General features: G+C 40.8%; 4 protein-coding genes across 6 annotated transcripts; all 4 read left to right on the forward strand.

Annotated features, from left to right (window-relative positions):
• Window positions 1-96: 96 nt before the first annotated feature.
• Window positions 97-3,778, forward strand: ftr86 (finTRIM family, member 86). The gene is made up of 10 exons (XM_076143974.1): window positions 97-711; window positions 1,110-1,205; window positions 1,305-1,538; window positions 1,737-1,899; window positions 1,998-2,078; window positions 2,260-2,310; window positions 2,419-2,448; window positions 2,696-2,758; window positions 2,901-3,103; window positions 3,310-3,778. Exons 1-10 carry the CDS (start codon window positions 199-201, stop codon window positions 3,643-3,645), a joined length of 1,770 nt encoding a protein of 589 aa, XP_076000089.1. The 5' UTR covers window positions 97-198; the 3' UTR covers window positions 3,646-3,778.
• Window positions 3,779-4,752: 974 nt separating this feature from the next.
• On the forward strand, window positions 4,753-5,968 carry cbln20 (cerebellin 20). Its single transcript, XM_076142350.1, has 3 exons — window positions 4,753-4,759; window positions 5,284-5,424; window positions 5,535-5,968. Exons 1-3 carry the CDS (start codon window positions 4,753-4,755, stop codon window positions 5,966-5,968), a joined length of 582 nt encoding a protein of 193 aa, XP_075998465.1.
• A 7,336-nt stretch (window positions 5,969-13,304) lies between these two features.
• On the forward strand, window positions 13,305-14,912 carry cbln18 (cerebellin 18). Its single transcript, XM_076142362.1, has 6 exons — window positions 13,305-13,407; window positions 13,661-13,840; window positions 13,985-14,125; window positions 14,230-14,321; window positions 14,419-14,499; window positions 14,647-14,912. Exons 1-6 carry the CDS (start codon window positions 13,305-13,307, stop codon window positions 14,770-14,772), a joined length of 723 nt encoding a protein of 240 aa, XP_075998477.1. The 3' UTR covers window positions 14,773-14,912.
• A 1,855-nt stretch (window positions 14,913-16,767) lies between these two features.
• tagln (transgelin) lies at window positions 16,768-23,474 on the forward strand. Of its 3 annotated transcripts, XM_076144037.1 has the most exons (7): window positions 16,768-16,939; window positions 19,231-19,306; window positions 19,671-19,713; window positions 21,269-21,454; window positions 21,671-21,842; window positions 22,312-22,414; window positions 22,520-23,474. In XM_076144037.1, the coding sequence occupies exons 3-7, from the start codon at window positions 19,702-19,704 to the stop codon at window positions 22,656-22,658; spliced, it is 612 nt and encodes a 203-aa protein (XP_076000152.1). In that variant the 5' UTR covers window positions 16,768-16,939; window positions 19,231-19,306; window positions 19,671-19,701; the 3' UTR covers window positions 22,659-23,474. The 3 variants fall into 3 exon arrangements, with proteins under 3 accessions (XP_076000152.1, XP_076000143.1, XP_076000165.1); XM_076144028.1 differs by lacking the exon at window positions 19,231-19,306; XM_076144050.1 differs by lacking the exons at window positions 19,231-19,306; window positions 19,671-19,713 and having other exon boundaries at window positions 16,770-16,939.
• Window positions 23,475-23,565: the final 91 nt, after the last annotated feature.

A 23,565-nucleotide genomic window follows, 5' to 3' on the forward strand; every position in this document is an offset into this window, starting at 1 on the left:
AGAGTACCTTGACGTAATAAAGAAAACTCCCTGCTTTACCTGTTTAACCAGACACACCTAAGCCCGAGTTTCTTTAAATCAACATGTGAAACAAGGAAACTGGCATTTCAGCATTGCCATCCTTATGCATATCTGCCTACAAGCCTTCCTCAACAAGGAAACCGAGCTCACACAACCTTACAAGCACCATCCTACACCATGGCCTCAGCCTGGCCTGAAGAGGACACCTTTGTCTGCCCAGTCTGTCTAGAAACCCTAAAGGACCCAGCCACTCTACCCTGTGGACACTCTTACTGCTTGGCTTGCATCCAGGTTCACTGGGACAAGGGGGACACCAAAGGTCAGTACAGCTGCCCCCAGTGTAGGCAGGTTTTCAACCCTCGACCCTCGTTGAGCAAGAGCACTGTCCTAGTAGAAGCTATGGAGAAGCTGAGAGCCAGCAGCTTGAAGCAAAGGCCGCCATCTTCTATCTCCTCGGCTCCACCGTCAATGCCCATCTATCTGGAGATCCTACCAGATATGGGACCTCAGAGGCAGGGGAGTGTGTACCCTCAGCTCCCCATAGTGGCCCCCAGGACATGCCCACAGCACCAGCGGCCCTTGGACCTGTTTTGCCGCGAGCATAAGGAGTGTGTGTGTGTGGAGTGTTGTCAGAGTGGACACAATGGGCATCATGTTGTCAAACCACAGGACGAGAGGGGACTAAGACAGGTATGTCTAAGACAATTTGACCTTTAACCTTATGTTAATATTATCATATACAAATGTTCTTCATAACTTTAATTCCTGATACTCAAGCCTGTGGTGCAGGCGAATTTAGATCTGTGTTGCCACATGTTGGAGTTTCAAAATGTAGCCAAACTAGAAGTACTTGAAAAACAAAAAAACAACAAGCAATCTGACCTACATTCATACCCAGTTCTCATTTGAAGATATGGCCTACACATATGGCTACATTTATTGGTCATTTGTAGCTTTAGCTTTAGTTAGTAATGACCAAATATGGTCTCAACAGCTCAGGCTGCTGCTGCTACAGGTGTGTGATTTCGTTTTGTAATGGTAAAGTTGCTACATGTTATCTCCCATGTTCTCTCTGTGTGTGTTTGAAGAAAGAACTTGTTCAGATGCAGGCAGATGTACAGGGGAGAGTGCAGGAGACAAAGAAAAAGCTTGACGAAATACCACACGTTACACGCCAGCACAAGGTAAGGAACAATTCATTTAGTTAAGTTAAGAAACATTTTGATTCAATGTATTGACCTTTCGTCACCGTGGTTCCCTCCTTTCTCTCTTGCCACTCTCAGGCCTTGTTCCAGGCTCTTCAGACAGAGAGTGCAGACGTGTTCTCTGAGCTGGTCAAGAGTGTTAATGTCACAGGCACCCAGGTTGGTGAGCTTCTCAGCACCCAGGAGGCCTCCCTGGGCAGCATGGCTGAGGGTCAGATCCACAGGCTGGAGCAAGAGTTGGCACAGCTTAGCTGGAAGGGTGAAGAGATGAGCAGAATGACAGACATGCAGGACCATATCTGTTTCTTGAAGGTAATACATGGCACATGCATGTCATCTGTTATGTCCAGAGGTTTCTGGTGTCTTTATTTGGACAGCTTCATACCGACTTAGATAAATACAACTGGGTTTTTCGTTTTAAAATGTACCTCACACCACTGTCAAGCTGTGGTGCCTTAGAGCTTAGTAAGCTGGCACTAGTTTTAATTTTTGTTGTTGTTTGCTCTGCAGAACTACCTGCTCATGGAACCACTGGGTCAGACTGGTGCCACAGCGGAGTCATTGACGGGACAGGAGGAAGCTGTGGTAGCATCCATTCGCTCGGCCATGGCAGAGCTCAGCGACTCCCTACAGGACCTTTGCAAAGCCAGTCTGGCCAAGATTTTCAGAATAGGTCAGTATTTAAGATAATCACAGAAGTATTCTGGGTCTCTTCTCTTTAATTCACTTCTCTTCTTTCTCAAAATTTTATGACATTGCTCTTTTTTGTAGTGAATGATGGCCCGGTGACTTCAGTGGCTTGTGGTGCTCCATCACTTGATAACAGAAGTCAGGCCATGGTACAAAACCCAGGTACAGGCACTTGCCCCACAATCGCCCAATGTAACGAAATAAATAAGCTCAAAGTAACAAATAAAAGTGTGCAGATGTGATGTGTTTTCAGTAATGACAGATGAAGACATTACCTGAAAGCTGTCAAACCATATGTATCCCTTTCCAAAACTGGCTTTCTGGCTTTCGGTCTCTCTTGTAGTGTATGAACTGAAAGAAACCCCTCCACCTGTACCACCTCCACGACCTCAAGGTTTGGATGAAACTGATGCTCATTTACATTTGTTTTAGTTGTATGTCCTATTGGCAGGGAAACCACCAGTGAGTTAATGTTGTGCTTCATGTGCTCGTTCTTTTTCAGCTACACTTCCCCCTCTCACACACCATCAAGGTAAACCTATAAGAACATTTGCTACAGTACATGGATTAAGTTTTGCTGATGTTAGGTGCCATGGAGACTATTTTTCCTTTCCTTTGATTTATTACAAATCATGTCTCCATCAGTAGGATTGGGGTACACACAGTCAGAAAGAAGGTCCTGCCTGAGAGGCTGAGACAAGGGCAAAACTGTCCTTGTTTAAGTTTGGTTTGTTACAAGTGCAGCTATTTATGTTTGTTAAATTACTTTTTCCCAATAGATCCTGTAACAACAATGGGACTTGTGCATCCAGAACCCGAAACTAGAGAAGAAATGATGAAATGTGAGTACATCATATTCCTCAATATGGAACAGAAGTAAACTTATTTTTAACTGTGGATGAGGAGGATATTTACCTTTTAGACCACAGTGTTAAGACATGCATATGCTGACAATTAGTCCCTGATTTAATCCTCTCCCTTCAGTTCATTTTGAACCCACCATGGATCCCAACACAGCGTATCGCCATTTGCTGCTATCAGATGGGGGTCGTAAGGCCACACTGCGGGCTGAGAACTTGAACCCACCAGATGAACCAGAGCGCTTCCAGTTCTGGAGACAGGTTCTCTGCAGAGAGTCCCTGGCAGGGAGCCCTTATTACTGGGAGGTGGAGTGGACTGGCCAGAAGGTAAAGAGTCAGACAGACACTTATTAATACTGTCTCTTGTTACGTGATTCCTGTGTGTTGAAGTCAAAATTAACTTAACCTTTACTGATATTTGGAGCCACCAAGATTTGAGCTGCCTTTAGAATGACACACGATTCATTTACTATTGCCAACTGTGACATGTACTCTTTAGCTCCATGTCATTGTAATCCCCCTCTCACGTGCAGATCACCATTGGCGTGGCCTACAAGGAGATGGAACGCAAGAGTTCTGATGACCAAAGTCGTCTGGGCCACAACGCCCTGTCCTGGAGTTTGTACTGGTCTGGAACAGGCTTTGCCTTTTGGCACGGAGGCCAAGAGATGCTTCTGGGCTCACCAAAGGCTCGGCGGATTGGCATTTATCTGGATCAGCATTCAGGCTTTATGTCATTTTACCGCATCACCAACAACAAGGCCCACATCATTTACCGGCACCAGACCCAATTCACCGGACCACTATACCCAGGGTTCCGGTTCTGGGCTGGTGTCGGGGCGTCAGTCAGTGTTTGTGAACGGGATTGATTGATTAATGTACTGTAGATTATAAAATCCTATTTTCTGATGGATGTTCACTTGCTTTCATTCAACTCAGCTTTACCATGAAAAGGTTCGACACATGTTTTTGTTCTGAATAAATGAGATCCCGAATAATGAATTGAATCCTTTGCACATCTTTTTTGCTCACATATTGTATTTTTGAAATGAGGGGGAATGCATTAGTTTCCCCTCATATGACCACAGTAACTTCATTAAACATCATCCTGCATTTGCATATCCAGCCAAACTGACCTGTATGATCAACCTCCTTCTTGTGTCTGTTATCAGTAGTATCTATCTCCAGTATTCCAATAGTCCTCTTCTTTTCTCCTTGATTTCTTAGATCAGAGATTTGTTTGATGTAGACTTTTGCATTTGTCATCCACACATGTTATCTACTGCCGTAATCTTACACTTGTTATTCACTGCAGGACAATAAGACTCAGACCCACCCTGGCCGTAACCGCTCATGACATGGCATCATTCTAAGTGCACTGCTGCAAGAAAAAAGGATATTGCAATATCAAAATGTTTAACGTGTCATAAATTGCTGTTAATAAGAATGATTGCACATGTGATCATCCAACTATCCACACACAAACCTAAGTTACCCGCTCACATCAATGATTGCTCTGTTTGGTTGGTTTAACTTTAACATTTACTCTAGTTTATGTCAAGAAATATCAACAGTGGCTGTAGCGCTGCACATATTTACAGGTCACTCTCACAATAAAACATGATCTCAGTTACATACACATTTGTCCACAATGTTGAGGTGGAGGCCTGCCTGCGCTTGTAAACACAGAGAAAGGAAACTATCTTTGTCTGCTGATGGGAACAGTTTGAACAACATTGACAAGCAGATTCAGAGGATAGGTGATACCTGGCCTACATCTTCAATACAAAGCTCTGGGTGGTGTATTTAGAGTCTTAGTCTACAGGTACAAAGGCAACAAATCAGAAGACAATGGAGGAAAAGTGGGAGGAGCCATTTCTAAGTGGGGGAAAAATATATAACCGTGGCTTACCTGCTTTCATCAGTCGATCACACCTTCCATCCATCTGAAGCTGTCTTCAGTTGCCAGTGCCAACATGAGAGGTGAGATGAGATGTATTTCCAACTGGCATAACATGTTGGAAATGGCTTGATCTACATATTTAGGAAAAGAGAGAGAGTGTCTGGAATGACATGTAAATGAGCCTAGGAAACTAGGCTGTAGTTGACATGCTGCAGCAGGTTTGGGGTCACAAATATTCTGATGCAATATATTTTTTATTCTGTCGTAATATTGAAATGGCTCTTTGGAACTCTGAAGCATTAAGTGCAAAGCTTTTTTTCCCCTGGTAGTAATACAGCCTTTTCCTCTTTTGTTGCTAGCTGTTGTATTTCTGTGTCTGCTGGAAGCAGCTTTTGCCCAGTACTCTTGGAATCGAAAAACCACGACAATACCTAAACGTACCAACCAGGCAACTCCAACTCAAAAACCAACCACAAACAACAACAACAGTAAGGGCTTATTATGTCAATAAATCATTTTATGACTACATAGTCAATGTTCGGGCACGTATTCCCATGCACAGGCTCATGCTGATGTCTTCGTGTGTGTACATGTGTATGTTAAGTCTGTCTTGCGGATCAGGCATCATGCGGCTGCTGTCTGATGCAGAAACAAATGAACAGAATGGAGATGTACTTTAACTTAACCCTTAATGCTTTGGAGGTGGACCTGCAGAACACAAAGGCTGTAATCAACAATTTGAGAGGTGAAAGACTCGTCCATGAAACATGCAAAGCACCCTGAAGTATAAAAACCTCCCATGCTCACTTCAGACATACTTCTAACCTGACTGTCAATTTACCTTTCCATCTCCAGCCAGCCGCAGTGCCGTCTCTGCTTCTCTGAACAATGAGCGTACATTGGTGTACATTGGCCCATTCCGTGAAGAGACAGTCATCCACTACAGACACGTCTTCATCAACATCGGAAACCACTATAATCCAGACTCAGGTGTCTATACAGTTCCCCGCTCTGGTGTCTACAACATTGCCCTCACTGTCTACGCTGATGCTGGTGCTAGAGGTAACACCCTGGCTGCCTGTGCAAGCCTCCGGGTGAACGGTGCGGTGCTTTTCGGGCCCAGCGAAAGATACGCAAACGACCAAGAGGACAGCAGCACTATTGTTCAAGCCGTACAGCTGCAGGCAGGAAACAGAGTGGATGTCATCTTGCCCATTGGCTGCTTCCTGAGTGATGATCATAGCCACTATAACACTTTCACTATCTTCCTGCTGTATGCTACTGACTAAGTTAGTCAAGGGTTTTGTACCAGCTCTTGGATAGAGTCTGATAAATGAGATCTTTCTGTCGTGACCAATGTGACATGTAGTGTCTAATCTTTTTTTATGTCTTTATATTTTCTGTCCTCTGACTTTCCTTACACTTGATTGATATGACGCAGTGTATCTTTGTTCTTGTAATTGTTGGTATTCTTTTACTCACTAAAGAGACTTAATGTAAATTGTGATAGAAATATGCTTAATGCCCACACACAGCTAATAAATGACCATTATGAACACAGACATTGTCATTATTCTTTATTTTGTTTTATGCTCCACAAGTCCATCTTCAAGGTTGTCAAAATTTTCTGAAATGTTTTTTGGCTAAAATAAGCTTGACATTTTAGGTTATATATTTTCCTTGAAAACACAAATATTTCAACCATGCAGTTTACTACAATGCACCTAAAGCCTGACAAAAACATAATGAATTTGAAGTGAATTTCATGCCTTATCCCCAAACTGAGCTAGAGCTTCTGTTGAAAAAGGTTCATGAATAAACACATTACTTATAGATACTTGGATAAATAGCAAATACATATCACTAAAAAGAACAATGCATATTGCGGCCACAACGATAAAAACATAAGCTTTAAGTCTCCGGTATGGCATTATGGCATGGGTAGGTGAGAAGTTATCAAAGTCAGCGTTATACATACGCCTTTTACATAGTGAGGCCGAAGAGCTGAAGCCTGTGATACAGGCATCAGTTCAAGCAGGACGAAAGGGTGGCCGATAAGCACGCTCATTTGTTATGACATACACACATACATGGAGTATTCTTCAGAGAGTTCTACAGACTTTCTGGAAATTTCACATTTAATATCACTCAATATCACATATTTTAATATCTGGAAATATCACATTTATCACAAACTATGCACCAATACCACTTTTAAATATGTTTGAGGCAAAAGCTGAAGCTTAACTTGTGCCATTAACACCTAATTTAGAGACCTTTTGAAATGTTTAGGTTTTTGAGGCAGGCCATTATCTAACAGTCAAGTCAGTCTTTTGACAATTTGAAAATTGTAGCAATAACTAAAGAGGGGCATGGTGGAGTTGTCAGGTGTTTGAATTCATAACTGTTCAACAGCCTGCCCCTCTAGCTGCTTTCTAAAAGATGTCTGAGTAAAGATATTTTAAAGAATTAAGACTAGAGTTTCCAATTCACCTAAATTGAATGTCTTTGGAGGTTGGAGGAAATCCATACAAACACAGGGAGAACACGCCAACAAACAGGAAGGGGCCGGCCGGGGATCGAACCCAGTGCCCTTTTGCTGTGAGTCAAGAGTGCTAGCCACTGATGCTTAATAAGCTGTGTTTAGAATGAGTTATACTTTACAACATATCTATAGATTTCATTGTGAATAAAAAAAACAGCAAAAGTAGAAGAGAGGATTAAGGCCACTTTAAAAAAAAGGAAAGTTCTGAAACTCCAAATTTTGGTAAATTTTAGTAGTTTACCTGTGATTGCCAGAATTTAACCATGAAAAATACAACACAAACACAACAATGATATTACAAAGTTAGAATTATTGTACATTTGATTACAGTAAATCACAGTGAATAAACCAATATTGACAGCAATGACAACAACAATATGGTTTCACTGTAAAATTAACATCACAATGCATTCATTCCATTATCAGTTTCTTTAAAATGTAAATTTAATTTATACTTTATTGCTATGAAAAGGGAATTTTGAAGTTAAAGGCTGAGTGGTCCAAAGCCTACAGATCTGAAAACGGTTTAATCAGACATATAGTCTCACTCAGGGTAGCAACACAACAAGGGTAGCAACACAACTTATGACAAGTCTTAAAAGTATAAAAAGCAGGGTAATCATACATATACATTAGAGAACACATATAAAAAGGAACGTGCAGGTTAAACTTCACAACTGCTAAAATGTTAAGTCTCTTGCTGCACAGCATGCTGGGAGATTCTCTCACTGCTTCCTCCTCGAGGATGCTACTATATTTTGACAAAAGGGTTTTACTGTAAAATTTACATCAAACAATATCAAAAAGTTCTCATTTACTGTCAAATCTTGCTCAAATCCCATTCAATTTATTGGCCGTTAAAATATTAAAAGCAGTATTAACAGGAACACAACACAACTTACGTTTCTATAACATACATCTTTCACTGATAAATACTGCTATTTTAACATATTGTAAAAAACATTGAACCACACACACACACACACACACACACACACACACACACACACACACTCACATACACACACTCTCTCACACACACACACACACACACACACACACACACACACACACACACACACACACACACAGTAAATGATACCTGGCATGTGTTAAGAACATGCAACCCTGGAGGATGTGTAACAATAAAAAGTGAGAATCCCACTTGGTGAAGAAATGAATACATCTCCAGTGATAAGGTGCACTATGAAAGCCAATAAAGGGGAAAACAAACATAAAAAGACAGGGAGGACCAATAAAGAACAAAGTGGATTAAAAATTGTGGGGCATCAAGGGAGGAGCTCTTAGAAAATATAAATAAATGACTGGTTTCCCTTCAGCATTTAAAATCCTCCATCCTTCTGAAGCCATTACGATTTACCAGCATCAACATGAAAGGTGAGACTAGATAGATTTATATGCTATGTGGTGCCAATGGCAAAATTTTGTTGAAGTTCGATGTCGTACGCTTAAATCAAAGTCTTTGAATAGTTTCAAGTTGATCAGTAACAATACAATATCTGCTTTACATGTTTTCAGGGTTGCATTGGTTCAGCGTGAGCTTTCTATCTCAGACATCTAATACAAACTGTATTCAGGAGGTACAGCACTTGTTTCTTCTCATGTCTTCCCAGCTGTTGTATTCCTGTGTCTGCTGGAAGCTGTATTTCCAGGCGCATTAGCCTATACATGGAATGGACCGACACCAGCAGGGAGTTATGCAACTACATACCCCACCAGAGTCAATCGTAAGCAATAAGATCATGGATAAGCAAATCTGTCTTATATGTGGGCACATGTGACCACAGACTCAGCCTTGTGTTTGTATTTGTGTGAATGTGTGTGAAGCATGTGGATTGGACCAGGCGTCATGCAGTTGCTGTGTGATGCAGCAAAAGCTTCACGGTATTAGGACACATTGGGACACAGTCCTCTCTAACTATGATATGGAAATTACATCTACACGAGAGGTCCTTGACAATTTCAAAGGTAGGAGGCTGTTGCTACGAGTAAGTACAGAACACAATTAAAGAGATACATCACTCAGATATACTCTAACCTCACTATCCCTTCATCTCCCCTCCAGCCAGCCGCAGTGCCTTCTCTGCTTCTCTAAAATCACACGAGGGTTTCAAGTGTATTGGTCCTGAGGCACAGATCATCGTGTTCGATTATGTCATCATAAACCTGGGAAACAACTACAATGTGGAAACAGGTGTCTTCACTGCTCCCCACACTGGTGTCTACAGTATCTCCCTCACCATCTACAAAGCTGTTCGTTTTCACAAAGACTTAAAGTCATGTGCTGATTTAACTGTGAATGGGGAAATGGTGGCTTTGACCAAACAAAGAATGACCAATGACTTACAGGACAGCAGCACGATTACTTTGGCGAAGGAGCTGAGCGCAGGAGACCAGGTGGCTGCCCTTCTTATTGAAGACTGTGAACTGTGTGAAGAAGACAGGGGCCACTACAACACTTTCAGTGTCTTCCTGCTCTATCCTATTGACTAAATCACACCCTTGAAAATAAGTTAGGGGAGGAGATCTGCCCCGGGTTTTGTAGCACTCCATGCCCACTGACAGTCTAACTGACATTAGACAGATGACTGAGGTCTTTCTGTGATAACTTGAATCCATCAATTTCTGTCTGCTGTAACCTAAACCAAATCAATGCTGTAATTCTTATTCCACTTGTTCCTGTTGTCTCCTTCTCAAGATCAGCTGCTGTCAATTAGTCTCCAACCCAATAATTTTACAAAGCTTATGGACTTTTTCATGGTCCAACATAGTTACTGATGTCATGGTATATTGTGATGGAAATATGCTGAACATATATGTACCTGAAAGACCTGAAAATAAAAATAAAGTAGTGGCATTCTAATTTGTTTTGTTTCATTCCCTACAACATGAAACTGCCAACTATCTATTTTTACTGTTACATTTGTGGATGGTGCAGCCTTTCTACTGAAAAATGATCACTTCAGTACATCATTGTCACATTAAATGTGATCTTATCAATGAATCCCTTATAAATAAAGTTCACATTAATCACAGCAATCACATTAATAAACACATTTCGAGTATTTGTTAAAGGCTACCAACAATAAAAACAATCTGACAATAAAGCAATTACGGTATATGTTCTCCACTTGGGTACACATCAGGCAGGCCATTGCTTCCAATCACACCCACAGTCCAATTCTGGATTGTGTGAATGAGTGGAAGAGTTCGTCTGTCAGTGTAATCAAATTAACATAAACTTAACAGTCGTCTCCATAAGCCTGCACTGTAAATCTGAAGATGTGGGATATGTGTCCACCCAGCAGACACCAAAATGTCTCATAAACAGAAAAGAGTACACATCCAATGGATGTAGTTCTGTCTATCGTTCAGTCTACTACAGTCCGTGTCCACCTCTGTTTTGAGGTATAAATTGACCTTAAAACACATGGGTACAGATCCGATAATACAACCACATAGTCAATCATCAATCAACATGCAGTTGCAAAGAGGAAACCCTCTTCTTCAAAATGCAGCTGCTTGAGACTGAAAAGCTAACTTAGGACTCTAAACAGGCAAAGAATAAAAGCATTTACTGTCACAATTAAAAAGTGTTCCACACTCTGTAATGTGCAGTAAGAGTGCATCCCATGAATCCTCCTTCTCACTGATATTACCATCAAACTTCAGACTCCTTTTCGTAGTTGGTTAGTTAGTCCTGACTCATTAATTTTGCATCGTATTTAAATAATAAATAATAAATAAAATAAAGCATTTAATCTATTTGTGAAATAAGAGCATCAACTAGAACTAGAACCAGAGCTCAGCAGACTCACTCTTATTGTGTGCTGTTATGTTCCTCAGACTGCTTTGTTTGGGTCAGAAAAGGCCAAAGCACACACAAATCACCCGATATACCCTGGCCTTGATCTAGAAGATAAGAAGAACGTGTGAAGAACCAGGACAGTTGGCTGGGTAGCCCATGCATGCTTTTATCACAACACTAACAATATCTCGTCTCATGGGCCAAGATAGTCTCAGAAGTTACCGTCAAAATAGGAAACACCCTGTCATCTAAGAGGACTAAAATGTCATCATCTGTAGAATGTGCAATGCCTAGCGTATTTAGCACAAAATAGCTAGATGCTATCCAACAACTCTATCCCCCTGATTTCAGTTGCAGTTTGTACTTCCACCCTGACATGACAGCCTTGTGACTCCAGAGTCTACTGGCCCAAGGTGAAGATGATTCTCAGAGGAAAAATGCTGGATACAGGAGAGGCTACTTGGATATATGGGGCTCCAAAGGTAATGCACAAGATTTCATATATGAAATTAGCTCTATGACATGAATTGTATATTTTCACGGGACTAAGTAATGCTTTGATGCATGTCGTCCACAACATTTATGTTTTGTCCACAAAATGACAAAGAGCGCATTTTCCCAGACATCTTTGTGAGAGAAAGAAAACATTTTGTCAGATTTAAATGTGATTGTGAATGTTACTATTTTCGTTCATAAAATATTACTTAGTTTTCTTTTTGTGCATGTACTTCAGATTTCAGCCCACAACCCTAAATCTGTGTGCTGCTGCCCTCAATCTCATTAGATTCAAACAACCGGAATGTCTTAGTTGTTGTCCTGCTTCCTTGGATTCCTTCATTGCAGGTCAACAAAGAAAAATGTTCTGATGGTAACTTAAGAACACAAACAGGACAGCACATTACTGGCAATGGTTTGGCTTAGTGACCTCATTAATATCATAACCTCATCATTAATATTGTCCTGCAACAACACAAAATCTTCTGATAGACGTGGATATGGATTTCACTTTGGCCTGGCCCCTCAGTGCTTCTGGGTTTCCCACAGTATGCAAAGAATAAGTGATAATTATCATTTCTGACCTCCTTCCACCTCCCTCAGTATGTGAACTAGGCAACACTCTTCATTGTTTTCAGAACTGGGCCTTTTAAGATGGATTGACAATGTTTTCAGATCGGATTCTTCTTCTTTATACCTTCCGTCCACTGTTGACTCATCAACAATGTCCTACCTATCGGTCCCATTTCTGAGTCGCTGGTGTCCTCTGAAAAGACAGTAACCAGACACCGATGTCCTGAAAAATCCTATTATTGTCCAAACAACAGTTTTCTTAAAAGAATAATGAAATGATCTGAGGAAACACCATCCATTTTCAAAGACGTGCCCCTTTTAATGGGCTCCAGTGCTTTGGCTGTGTATCCTGCAGGTGTGTATGTGTGAGGGCATTGGGCTATTTTTTCTGAGGTGGAACTTACTGACACTGGCTGTCGAGGGGAGGATCACCTGAAGCGGATATCAAAACATCCCTCCCACATAAAACCCAGAGTTACAGCGTTCACCACTCTCAGCTTCATAAACTCATTTCACTTTAGTCTTTCACAACAAGGAGCGAGAAGAACACAGACAGTAAGTTTTATGTTACTATCCTTTCATAGAATTATCCTAAATTGTATTTAAATGGAAAAAACTGAAATACAATGCAAAGACATGTGGTGATTTCACAATTTAAGGATGTGTTTGACCTAAAAACCAGACAATTACATTAAAATGCAACTGATTAATTCTAATTCTAACTAATGCGTATTTTCAGTGCCAAGTTTTATTTTTCTCTTTATTCTCTCAGATATTGGTACTGCTTATTAGGTTGATGAAATATAGTGATTTTTTTTTGCCTTTTTTCTAAAATGTGACCCCATTTAACCAATTGGTGTGATATGCACATTGACATTTTTGGAGTTTGAAGGTCTTCTTCAGAACATAATATGGTTAGATGAAGCATGTACATTAAGCATGTTACCTACCTCTGCATTCATTTCCTTTAATTCATTAATTAATGCAATTATAAATTATTATCATATTAAACTATTGATTGTTTAAGCATAGCACACAAGGCTCTAAATGTCAAAGCAGTTAATACTTTGGTTCAAAAATCACTTCAGATGTATTTTACTGTCAGATGATTGCAATTATGTAAGAATATATATCGATATTGTTATTAATCTATCTTTAATTGTGTGTTATCCAGCTCACGAAGATGGTTAAATCATCTGTTGCATGCCTGTGGGGGGCACTGTGTCTCTTTGTTTCTGTGGAGGCTATGATAAGCAGCTCCATTCAAATACTGAAAGAAGCTGCACGTAAGCCACACTCACTACCACAAGTGTATGGCATTGTATTACTTTATTCTGACATAAAGCTGCTGCGACTGGCAGCTGCCTAGCTTAAGGGCAGCTGGACGATTGTAGTAGAAGAGAGTCATCCATTCACTTCAAATAGTCCTCCTAATGCATTCAGTTCCTCCAAATTCACACGGGATCATTTTCTCTCCAATCACATTCTTTACTGTTTCCCCTCTTCTCTCCTCTTCTCCACCCCTCCACCTCTCTGCAGTTCAGTGGAAGGGCCCGATGGTCTGTGATGGGTGGGACTGTGATTGCACCTTCAACCGCCAGCGTAGCTGTTGCTGCGCAGCAAATGATATGTTCGATTTGGAGCAGAAGACTTTTGAGAAGATGGTGGATTTGTGGCACAAGAAACTGGACTTAGAATTGACTCTAGCTCCATTGATTGGTAAACCATCTTACACACAGATGCACGATTTGGCAATATATGAGTCAGTCAGTCAGTGGAATACACTGTAAAACACACACACACACACAGCACATGTTTTGCAGACGCCAGATTTGGACATCAAAACTTCTTTTTGACTTTTAGATCATACCCAGGTTGCCTTTAAAGCCGCTATGGACCCACAGGTGCTTCAAGATAGATGCTTTGGCCCTTTCAATACCGATCTGTCCATCCCATACTCCTTGGTCTCCCTTAATCACGGCTCTGGATACAACTCTGCTCTAAGTAAGAAACAGAAAATTCTAAATGTTCTCCAAGTTATAATAGGGATTGTTCTCTTTCTGTGATCATTTGGCTGCATTTGTACGACCTCTTGATTTGCTCTCCAGGTGTCTTTACTGCTCCTCGTGCTGGCCTTTACCTCTTTTCCGCCACAGTGTACAGCCATGTGACAACCTTTCACCATAGGCTCTACCATAAGGTGAACAAACCAGAGAGTCTTTGCAAATAATTTCATATCAGAATAAAATTTACACGACAGCCAGCCAGTCAGTTTTGGATGTGGTTGTTTTTTATAGGTCGTGATGATGAAGGATGGAACCGCAGTGGCTAGTATGTGGGAGGACAATCGGGAAGATTCTCAAGACAGTAGCACACAGGTATAGTACAAGTGGAAGCTGGTACATGTTATGGTTGAAACAAACAATTTCACTGATTAAAGATTACAATTAGAGCTAAAATAGAAATAGCAAAAGACTGAAATAACACAACTTTGACATGATTCTATGATATGTGTGTGTTTACAGGTCGTTTTGTTGGACATGGAAAAGGGCAGTCAGGTTTACATGAAGCTCGTGGCTGGGAGGTGGCTGTGCAACAACTTTAGAGACGAAAACAACGTCTTTACTGGTTACCTGGTCTACCCTTACTGAATAATACAGGCCTGAGAGCTTCTTCTTCATCTTTGTCACTCCAGAAACTAAATGATATAACATTTGATCATCCAGCACACACGCTGATCTTTTTTTTCAAACAAAACTGATAGCTAAAGATCTGCTTTTATAGAAACAAAGATGAGCTATACACACATAGACTGGTGTGTAGTATGCATGTATATAATCAATCAACAGCACAAGTAAGTATTTTTGCATTGGATAACAGGGGAAAAAAGTGATATGTTTGCTGAGATCTGAACATTAAAACTTGATGACCTGCATACTGCAAATGTGTGAAACTGTGTTAATTAGAACATAATAAAATTTGAATTGAATGGTCATGTACGTTCATGCTTGTACATATTCTCACACACACACACACACACACACACACACATACACACACACACACACACAAATAAGTAGTAGTCACAGCCAGTTATGTAATTCAGGAATTTGGGAATGATAATTGCCCGGTGCCATAGTGCTGCTTCAGAACATTATTATGTAATACTGCAAAGAGCCTTTCATGGAAGCTAAATACAAATGATTATAAACCACAGTCAGACAGGTACTAAGCAGATTTCTTCAATTAAATAAACACACACCAGTGAAGCGGCAGCTTACACATATGCTGCAAACACATTTACACACAGACACAATCCTCAGCACGCAGCAAAATTATACAGTACATATGGGAGCACATATAAACAACAACACGCCTATGAGACGATAGACATACTAATGATTTAATTTGTAAGCTTGACAACTCCACATGACAGCTCAGATCACATTCAGTTCTTTTTGTGTGGAGTTTACATGCTTTCTTTATGTCTGTATACTATTTTATAAGGCATTACATAATATGTCACAAAGGTGTGCCAGCCAGCTTGTTTTGCATATCTTCTGTCACTTAGTGGCTTATCCATCTGAATGTAAAATTGTTCTTGTTCTACATGAAATCCATTTCAGTACTGAGGTGAGGGTTGTTAGATTTTCTCACTCTGATGTAAGATCCCACTTTCCACTGACGGAATAGGACACTTTGCACTCCAGCACCTCCACACAAAGCCACTGTATATTCAAACAAGCACTGTGCCAGACATACCTACAAAATGGAACGGAATAGAAATCTGCCACAGTGAGTAGTGGCGGAGTTTATACATGCATACAGGCACACACCCACACCCACACGTACACACATACACACTGGGAGTGCAGCTGCTGAGGACCTTCAAGGACTTACATGGTGATCTCTGATTGAATGATATGAATTAGTACATCTCTCTCCCTTCCGTAACCCTCTCCTCTCCTCTCCCCTCCTCTCCTCTCCTCTCCTCTCCTCTCCTCTCCTCTCCTCTCCTCTCCTCTCCTCTCCTCTCCTCTCCCCTCCCCTCCCCTCCTCTCCTCTCCTCTCCTCTCCTCTCGTCTCTTCTCCTCTCCTCTCCTCTCCTCTCCTCTCCTCTCCTCTCCTCTCCTCTCCTCTCTGGAGGTTGATTTGAGTATGGTGGGTGATGATATCATCTAAATCCTAATCCTGGATTGCAGACTGTAAGTAAAAGCACAGTCTGCTTTTAACAAAGGTCTTTTTTGTCTATCCCTTAACACTTGAATAACTACTACAGCCTCTCTTATGTGACAGGCTTAACACTTTTCAATGATCCATCATGATTAGGACCACTAGCTTGATTGTCTTCTCTTCCATAACCCTCCCTCCTCCTACTCCCTCATATCTTGCAGCCAGTTGAAGTGAGCAGGATTGTGGTAAAAAGTATTCAGAGAATTCCTACTGACCAAACCAACGCTGTCTGGCTGCTTTCTTTCCTCGACATGGAACAGCTCTACCCAAATAAGGCTGGGCTTTTTAACTAGACAGAGTGGGAGAGAGACAGAGGGAGAGATAGAGAGAGAGCTGCTGAAAGGCCATGCCCTTTTAAGGATGAGGTTTCCTCTTTTTTCCTCCCCCTCTCTCGCCCTTCCATTTCTCCCTCATGTCAGTGGAACAGTGAAGTCATTTTGTCTCATCTACCCCTTTTAAGCAGGCATTTTTGGGAGGGAGGTCCCTGCAAACCATATAACACTCAGTCAAGCATCCTCACTCACCCCTCACGCTGCACTAGTAGCCAGCAGAGAAGTAACTCATCCTCATCCTTTCCTTCATACAGTGAGTATGGTTTTCTTGTGTTCTTCCATAGGCTGACGTTACTGTAGCTACTGAATTTTGGACAGTTAATGGGGCAAATTGACAGTCTGAGCAAGGAAGACGGCTACCAGTAGTCATTCAGTTAGTCAAGAGGTCAGTCTGACCATCTCACCTTTGGTCAGTCAGTCAGTCAGTCAGTCAATTATCTGTTGATGACAATAGCAGAGATTAGGAACAATTCAGCCATTCAAAAGTCTGTAACAAAGAAAACAGTATTATCATATCTAACATACATATCTGCGGAACATCTTCTGTCACAGTTGTCACAAAACAAAATCCTGTCAAATTTACGTCAAAACACTGGCAGCTGTGGTTGCCGGAATTCGACCAAAATATGATAAGATATGAAAAGATACTACGGTACAAAATTGTGTAGAAAAGTGTAAGCTGTCATTTCATTACAGTGAATCATGGTAATTATACTTACATTATATTATCATTTTCTGTTAAATGCACTTTTCAAAATGTAATTGATGCTTAATTTATATTGAATCACATTTAAGTCTATGGATATTAGCATTGTTGCTAGTTTGACTCTCAGAGGCAAATCAATATGTTATATGTGGTTTCCTTCAGAATTTACAATAGCTTTATTTTAAAATATTATTGTACTTGGTCAAATTTAAAAAAAAGTTTTATATTTTACTGTGTAACTGGGAAAAACATGGTGATCTATCAGTATCACTGATAAATATTGTTATTTTAACATTTTCTTATTTTAAATCTAGAGATTCTAATGATAAACTTATAAATAATCTAAAAAACTAAACTTTTTTTATTTAGCCGTTTTTACAGTTCATGTGAATGTGTGAAGACTAGTGGATATATATCTGAATGATCAAATATTGTTGCAAATATATACCCTGACTCTCACATATAACACCTTACATTATTTGATTCTCTGTGCTGTATGTTTTCTATGTGTAGACAGAATACATGTGAACCAGATTGTTTCACATATCTACTGCACATGCACATATCGTTATTTGCACAGGCACATTATCCAACTCCATACATGGAAGCCTCTGACCTCAGAAGGCTTGAAAGGTAGTCCCACTTCCTAATGTGGACGAGTAGACACATTAGAGTTGCCTCAACAGACTGGAAGGTGGAGCGTTTATAGACTTTGTTTAGACATGATAGGATACATATAATATGCTTTACTTTCCATAGATGACACAATCAATCTACAGGTAAGTGTTCAAGAATATGGGTGTGAAGATTATATGTGTTATAACTACTGAAACATTCAAACAAGTCCAGTAAAGCCAGTAGCTTGGGGGAAGTACCAGGAGCAGCTGATAACACCAGCATATAAACAAAGCAGAATTGAATGGCACCAGGGTTTATGAAGCCAGGAAGTAGCCATGACAGGATTCTGGCACCAGACAGCAGTATCTATGTTTCAGAATCAGTGTAATATAGCAGCACAGGCACGAAATAGAAATTAAGTTTGTCAGAATAATCAGAACCATGAAGGATTCTGGCAGCTGATTCAGGAAACCCATTCTGAGCTACTAAACCTTTGGCAGTACAATGCCCTTTGCAGACATAAACCAGAGAGCCTTGTCATAAAAGGGCTCAGACTTTGAGGACATACTTGGGTGGAAGGAGTTGTTAAATGACTGAATTGATGAGATATTAATTTGAAAAGAGATTTAAAATGATCCTGTGTGGTTTTTGATTTGAAATGACTCTATAGCCAGTTAACTGAAGTGGAGCTATGACGCCACATCCTTCCAGTCTGCCACAGCAACCACAGCCCTCATACTGGACTCCTGTTCTGTCATTAGGCAGATTTGCCATGGTAATAAAGAAACAGAGCAGGACAACAGAACATGGAGGGATGTATGGTGTACAGAGGTGATTATGTCATGTTTGTGGGACACTTATAGACAGTAGCTGTAGTATCCATTACAGCAATACAGTGTGAGTCACCTAATTGTTGCTCACAGAGTAAATTGGAAATAAAGACAAGCAAAATCAGATTTTGTGAAAATGTAGTGTTCCTGAGTTTTCACATGTCTCTACGTGAAGAGAGCACAAGATCATTTTAGCAGATACTCCCACACATAACAACAAATCCCTTGCCGCATATAAAATCTAGAAATGGAAACCAGGTCCTGAAGGACTAATTTACCCTCCAAAGCTATTATGTGATATTAGTAAGGTCGGTATGCAATACACACCAATTTGTCTCTTCTCTTCTCTTCTCTTCTCTTCTCTTCTCTTCTCTTCTCTTTTCTCTGCAGAACTTGTTTTTACTCTAGTGTGTATGATATGCGATCGTGGTCCACATATAAGAGTTTATGAGGCAAAGAACTGAAGGTGATTTGAAGTGACAACTTAATGGCATACCAGACTGACTGTGTGTGTGTGTTTGTAAAATAAAATATCTGAACCTAAGTTAGCGTGTAGGTCTGGAAAAGCACCAAAGGGAAAGCTAAGTCCATCGCTGTAATGCCACTGGCACAGACTTTAACATGCGACCAGAACAGTACATCAGTATTGTTGCATATATGATGGGACAGACATGAAGCATTTTGCATATTGCTTGGGTTATGTGATCATAAAGGCACCAAACAGAGTTCTGTCCTGTTCATAAATAAAAAGTTCATAAATGCAGACATGTGACTCCTTAGATAAACTCCTGGGTTTAACATTTAACATTTAAACTTTGAACCCTCCTCAGGAACAGGAAGTTCAAGTGACCTGACATCAAGATGGCAACAAAGGTTGGATGGTTCAGACAGCACTTTGATATGGGGTTCTGCACTTGGCTGTTGGTCTATAAGCAATACAGTGGCTTCAACTAAAGAGCGCTGGCAATAATGTTGATTTGTGTACATGAGAGAAAGTGAGAGAAAGAAAAAGTGTGTGTGTGTGCGTGTGTCTGCAAAGGAGGTATATGCAACAATCATCTGGCTGGTACAGAGCTCCCATTGTACACCACTGTGCAGGTCAGAGGTCATGGTAAAGCTACATGGTGTACATTTGGAGACACAATGCTGTTAATGCAGTTTGACACCATTTTTGAAAGGTGTACCGTGTTTGTTTACGCGCTTACATGCATGTTCTTAACGTTTGCTTTAAGCAGGGATCATATTTTACAGTATAACTGTGTCTGGCTTCATATGTCTTGAGGGTTTTCACACGCCTACGCATGTTTGTGCATATGTTTAGGCTGTATAGCTGTAAAACATGAGACAAATGTTTGGAATATAGGAAGCGATGCTGGGTAACAGTCTGAACAGTACAGCAGCCGGGGCTCGAAATTAACTGTTATCCTAAGTGTCCCACAACTGTCCCAAACTAACAACAGTTGTCCCAAAATACATCAGTTAGTTTAACTTAAGACTTTGAGAGTTCTATGTCTGTATGTTGACATTTTACTCCTAATGTTAGCAAACCTACAGCCTCTGGTTTAGCAAGTAGACTTTAAAGTTGACTTGTGTGGTGAATGAGGAAATGTTGCTCACAGTTCAGCAAAGTTAGTCACAAACCATTAACGTTTGCTTGTTTGGACACCAACAGCATTAACCCTTGAGGATTACTGAATGTAGCTGCCAAGTGTCAGTCGGTAGCCTCTATCTACGTAGCTACTGTCTGCTAACAAGATGCTAACATCGTCCTCATTATAGGTTGGCTGACTTCTGCGGCCATTTTTCAGTTGTACTTTCCAAAGTTTTGCCTATATTCTGCCACCTGAACATGAACTAGCAAGCTGGTTAAGCCTCAATGGCGCCACAGGACCTGAGGAGATTTGGACAGACTCGTCTGTGTTCATGCCTCTGCCAATGAATTTGTTGTTTCTGCGACACAGAGCTCGTGCATGCTGGTTACCTAACAGAACAATGCACTTTAGAGTCCACACGTCGGGGAATTCATGCTCATTTAATTTAATTGGAATACTTGCACTGTAATGATTTACATTTTTCTATTGCCAAAGTGCCCCAGACACAAGTAACTTTGTGCCACAAATACAATTTATTGTCCCAGCAGGACATCTTTAATTTCGAGCCTTGATAACAATAATGTGGTGTGTATAAGATTTTACACAAAGTTTACAAGATTATACAGTAATTGTAATGAATGCAGGTAAGGATTCAAACTGTTAATGAAACTAAAGTTCTCAACACCTTTTTTCTTTCTCTTGACTTTAGTAATTCTCTGCTCATATCACTCCACTCTTGTCCTCCTATTTGGTATCACCCAGCTAATTCTATTTTTTATTATTCCTCTCAATCCCCCTCCCCTCCCTCCCATTGCTCCGTTTCAAACTCACCTCAGGGAGTCGGCATGGCAAACAAAGGTCCAGCTTTCGGGATGAGCCGGCAGGTTCAGGAAAAGATTGACAGCAAATATGACCCTGAGTTGGAGCTGATCTTGGTGGAGTGGATCAGCCGTCAGTGTGCTGGTGTGAGCAAGCCAGAGGAAGGCAAACTGGGTTTCCAGTCCTGGCTGAAAGATGGATGTGTGAGTTTGATTCATTTGAAGATGCAACTATTTTTTAGATGTTTGTCCACTAACAGGAACAATTTAAGTAGCTTGTGGAAATGTCCTTGCCTTTGATTGTATATGTATAATCTGGTCACAACATGTGAAGATTAATCAGTTATCATTACCCTCTGCTCTCCCTCTCCTCTTCCCTATCTTCTCTTGTCACTTTGTCACTCCATCCCATTTCTCCAGGTTCTGAGTGAGCTGATCAACTCTCTGTTCCCGGCAGAGAAACCAGTGAAGAAGATTCAGAGCTCATCTATGGCATTCAAACAGATGGAACAGATCTCCCAGTTCCTCAGTGGGGCAGAGAAGTACGGCGTTACCAAGACCGACATGTTCCAGACTGTGGACCTGTGGGAGGGTAAGAGGCATTTTGTAGTTTTCAGGGTTACAATTCATTGCCTATTGCAAACACAAGGGGAAGAATAACTGCACAAAACAACTTCTGGAACTTTGGATGAGAACCATTGGCATAAATTAAATAAAGTATTTGGTCAAGTCTAGTTAAATGTAGTTGTATAGCCAACATACAATGTCTCAAAGGGCTTTACAGGCCCACCACAACAGACAGTTCCTGATCCAATGTACATGCATTGTAGAAAAAAAAAAGATGCATGGCACTTACATTCACAAGGTTTGTTTTGTCCCACATACTCATTCTTCCTCATCTGGCAATTTAGGGTCAGGGTCAGAGTTCATTCTGATCTATTATTGTGATTATGACAGTTACACTTGGGAGATAGGTTAGCACTAATATGGCGCGGGAACAAGTTATCCCATGATCTGTAATGTAACTTGGAAAATTGTTTGGCTTGTGTGTGTTTGGACAGGTAAGGACATGGCAGCTGTCCAGAGGACTCTGTCAGCTCTAGGCAGCTTGGCAGTTACCAAGGATGAAGGCACCTACAGCGGAGACCCTAACTGGTTCTTCAAGTGAGTCCAATGCGTGAGCAGGGGCATAATTCACTTGAGTGATTCTATTGAGAAACTATAGATTCTTTATGTTAGAGATTGACATTACCTATCATGTCTTTGCAGGAAAGCACAGGAAAACAAGCGGGACTTCAGCGATGAACAGATCAAAGCAGGGAAAAATGTGATTGGCCTACAGATGGGATCCAATAAGGGAGCTTCGCAGGAGGGCATGAGCTATGGAAGACCTCGACAGATCCTCTAAAATCTCTGTGCCACAGATACCCAAAACCTCTACTATGCCTCAAACCAGATGCCCCTTATTCCCTTAGAGCCTGTAAACCATGTCTTGTCCAATCCATGTGCCATGGACAACCGACAGGCTGCAGGTTTTCAGTCTAACCAAAAACAACACATCAGCTGATTTCAAAGATCAGCACACACTCATTGGGGTTGGAGCTTATCAGTGGATTCAAGTGGTGAGGGTTTTGGTTGGACTCGAAACCTGTAGCTACTCGGCTATCCATGCAAATGGGAAAGAGATGAAGAGTGGGCAAGACAATCCACTAAATCACATTTTCATCTTTAAACCCCTTTATGCTCAGCACTTAGGAGTACTTCTGCCTAGTCTTAACCTTTGCCCTGAACCCCTTGTAGATGCTTACACTGATAACCGTTACAGTACAAAGCTCACTCTCCTTTGTCCTAATGATTGCAGTTCGTATCAACCATAAAAAATGCCCTAAAACTGAGGGTAGCTACTAACCAAAATCAGACAATAGCTCATTACCATAGATGACAATTCCCAGATGATCAAATGATTTCACTACATAAATATGAAACGGAGATAAAGAAAGCCGAAGTTAAATTGCATAAGCAGTTGCATCTCTGGTAGATAATACATGGCTGACCTGCGGCAGTTCCCTAGTGCCTATAACAAAAAATAAATGTGCTACCCGCAGTGATCAATTGTAGTTACCATATTCATTGATATTTACAACCTTCCATAGAATGCTATGCCTGCTGTATCAGCGCCAATATTTTTGTACATTGTCTTATTAAAGAATGACTTTGACATACATCACTGAATTGACTGTGACTTTGTGAGTTTGGACCGAATTGTATGGTGAAATAGCTGTCTGTATATGTGTGCATTGTGGTGGGGTATGAAG

The sequence above is a fragment of the Genypterus blacodes genome, unplaced genomic scaffold (genome assembly GCF_046128005.1).
Source record: "Genypterus blacodes isolate CSIRO-AG114 ecotype Tasmania unplaced genomic scaffold, CSIRO-AGI_Gbla_v1 ptg000003l_1, whole genome shotgun sequence".
Taxonomy (NCBI): Eukaryota; Metazoa; Chordata; class Actinopteri; order Ophidiiformes; family Ophidiidae; genus Genypterus; species Genypterus blacodes.

Excerpts from the sequence above, each read along its gene's own strand:
- tagln (XM_076144037.1), top strand. Across the intron at positions 21,455-21,670 it reads CCTGGCTGAAAGATGGATGT|GTTCTGAGTGAGCTGATCAA; the intron begins GTGAGTTTGATT and ends CCATTTCTCCAG. Across the intron at positions 22,415-22,519 it reads GACCCTAACTGGTTCTTCAA|GAAAGCACAGGAAAACAAGC; the intron begins GTGAGTCCAATG and ends ATGTCTTTGCAG.
- cbln20 (XM_076142350.1), top strand. Across the intron at positions 5,425-5,534 it reads TGTAATCAACAATTTGAGAG|CCAGCCGCAGTGCCGTCTCT; the intron begins GTGAAAGACTCG and ends TTCCATCTCCAG.
- cbln18 (XM_076142362.1), top strand. The coding sequence starts at position 13,305 with ATGGTTAAATCATCTGTTGCATGCCTGTGGGGGGCACTGTGTCTCTTT. Across the intron at positions 13,408-13,660 it reads AATACTGAAAGAAGCTGCAC|TTCAGTGGAAGGGCCCGATG; the intron begins GTAAGCCACACT and ends ACCTCTCTGCAG. Across the intron at positions 14,322-14,418 it reads ACCATAGGCTCTACCATAAG|GTCGTGATGATGAAGGATGG; the intron begins GTGAACAAACCA and ends TGTTTTTTATAG.
- ftr86 (XM_076143974.1), top strand. The coding sequence starts at position 199 with ATGGCCTCAGCCTGGCCTGAAGAGGACACCTTTGTCTGCCCAGTCTGT. Across the intron at positions 1,539-1,736 it reads ACCATATCTGTTTCTTGAAG|AACTACCTGCTCATGGAACC; the intron begins GTAATACATGGC and ends TTTGCTCTGCAG. Across the intron at positions 2,311-2,418 it reads ACCACCTCCACGACCTCAAG|CTACACTTCCCCCTCTCACA; the intron begins GTTTGGATGAAA and ends GTTCTTTTTCAG.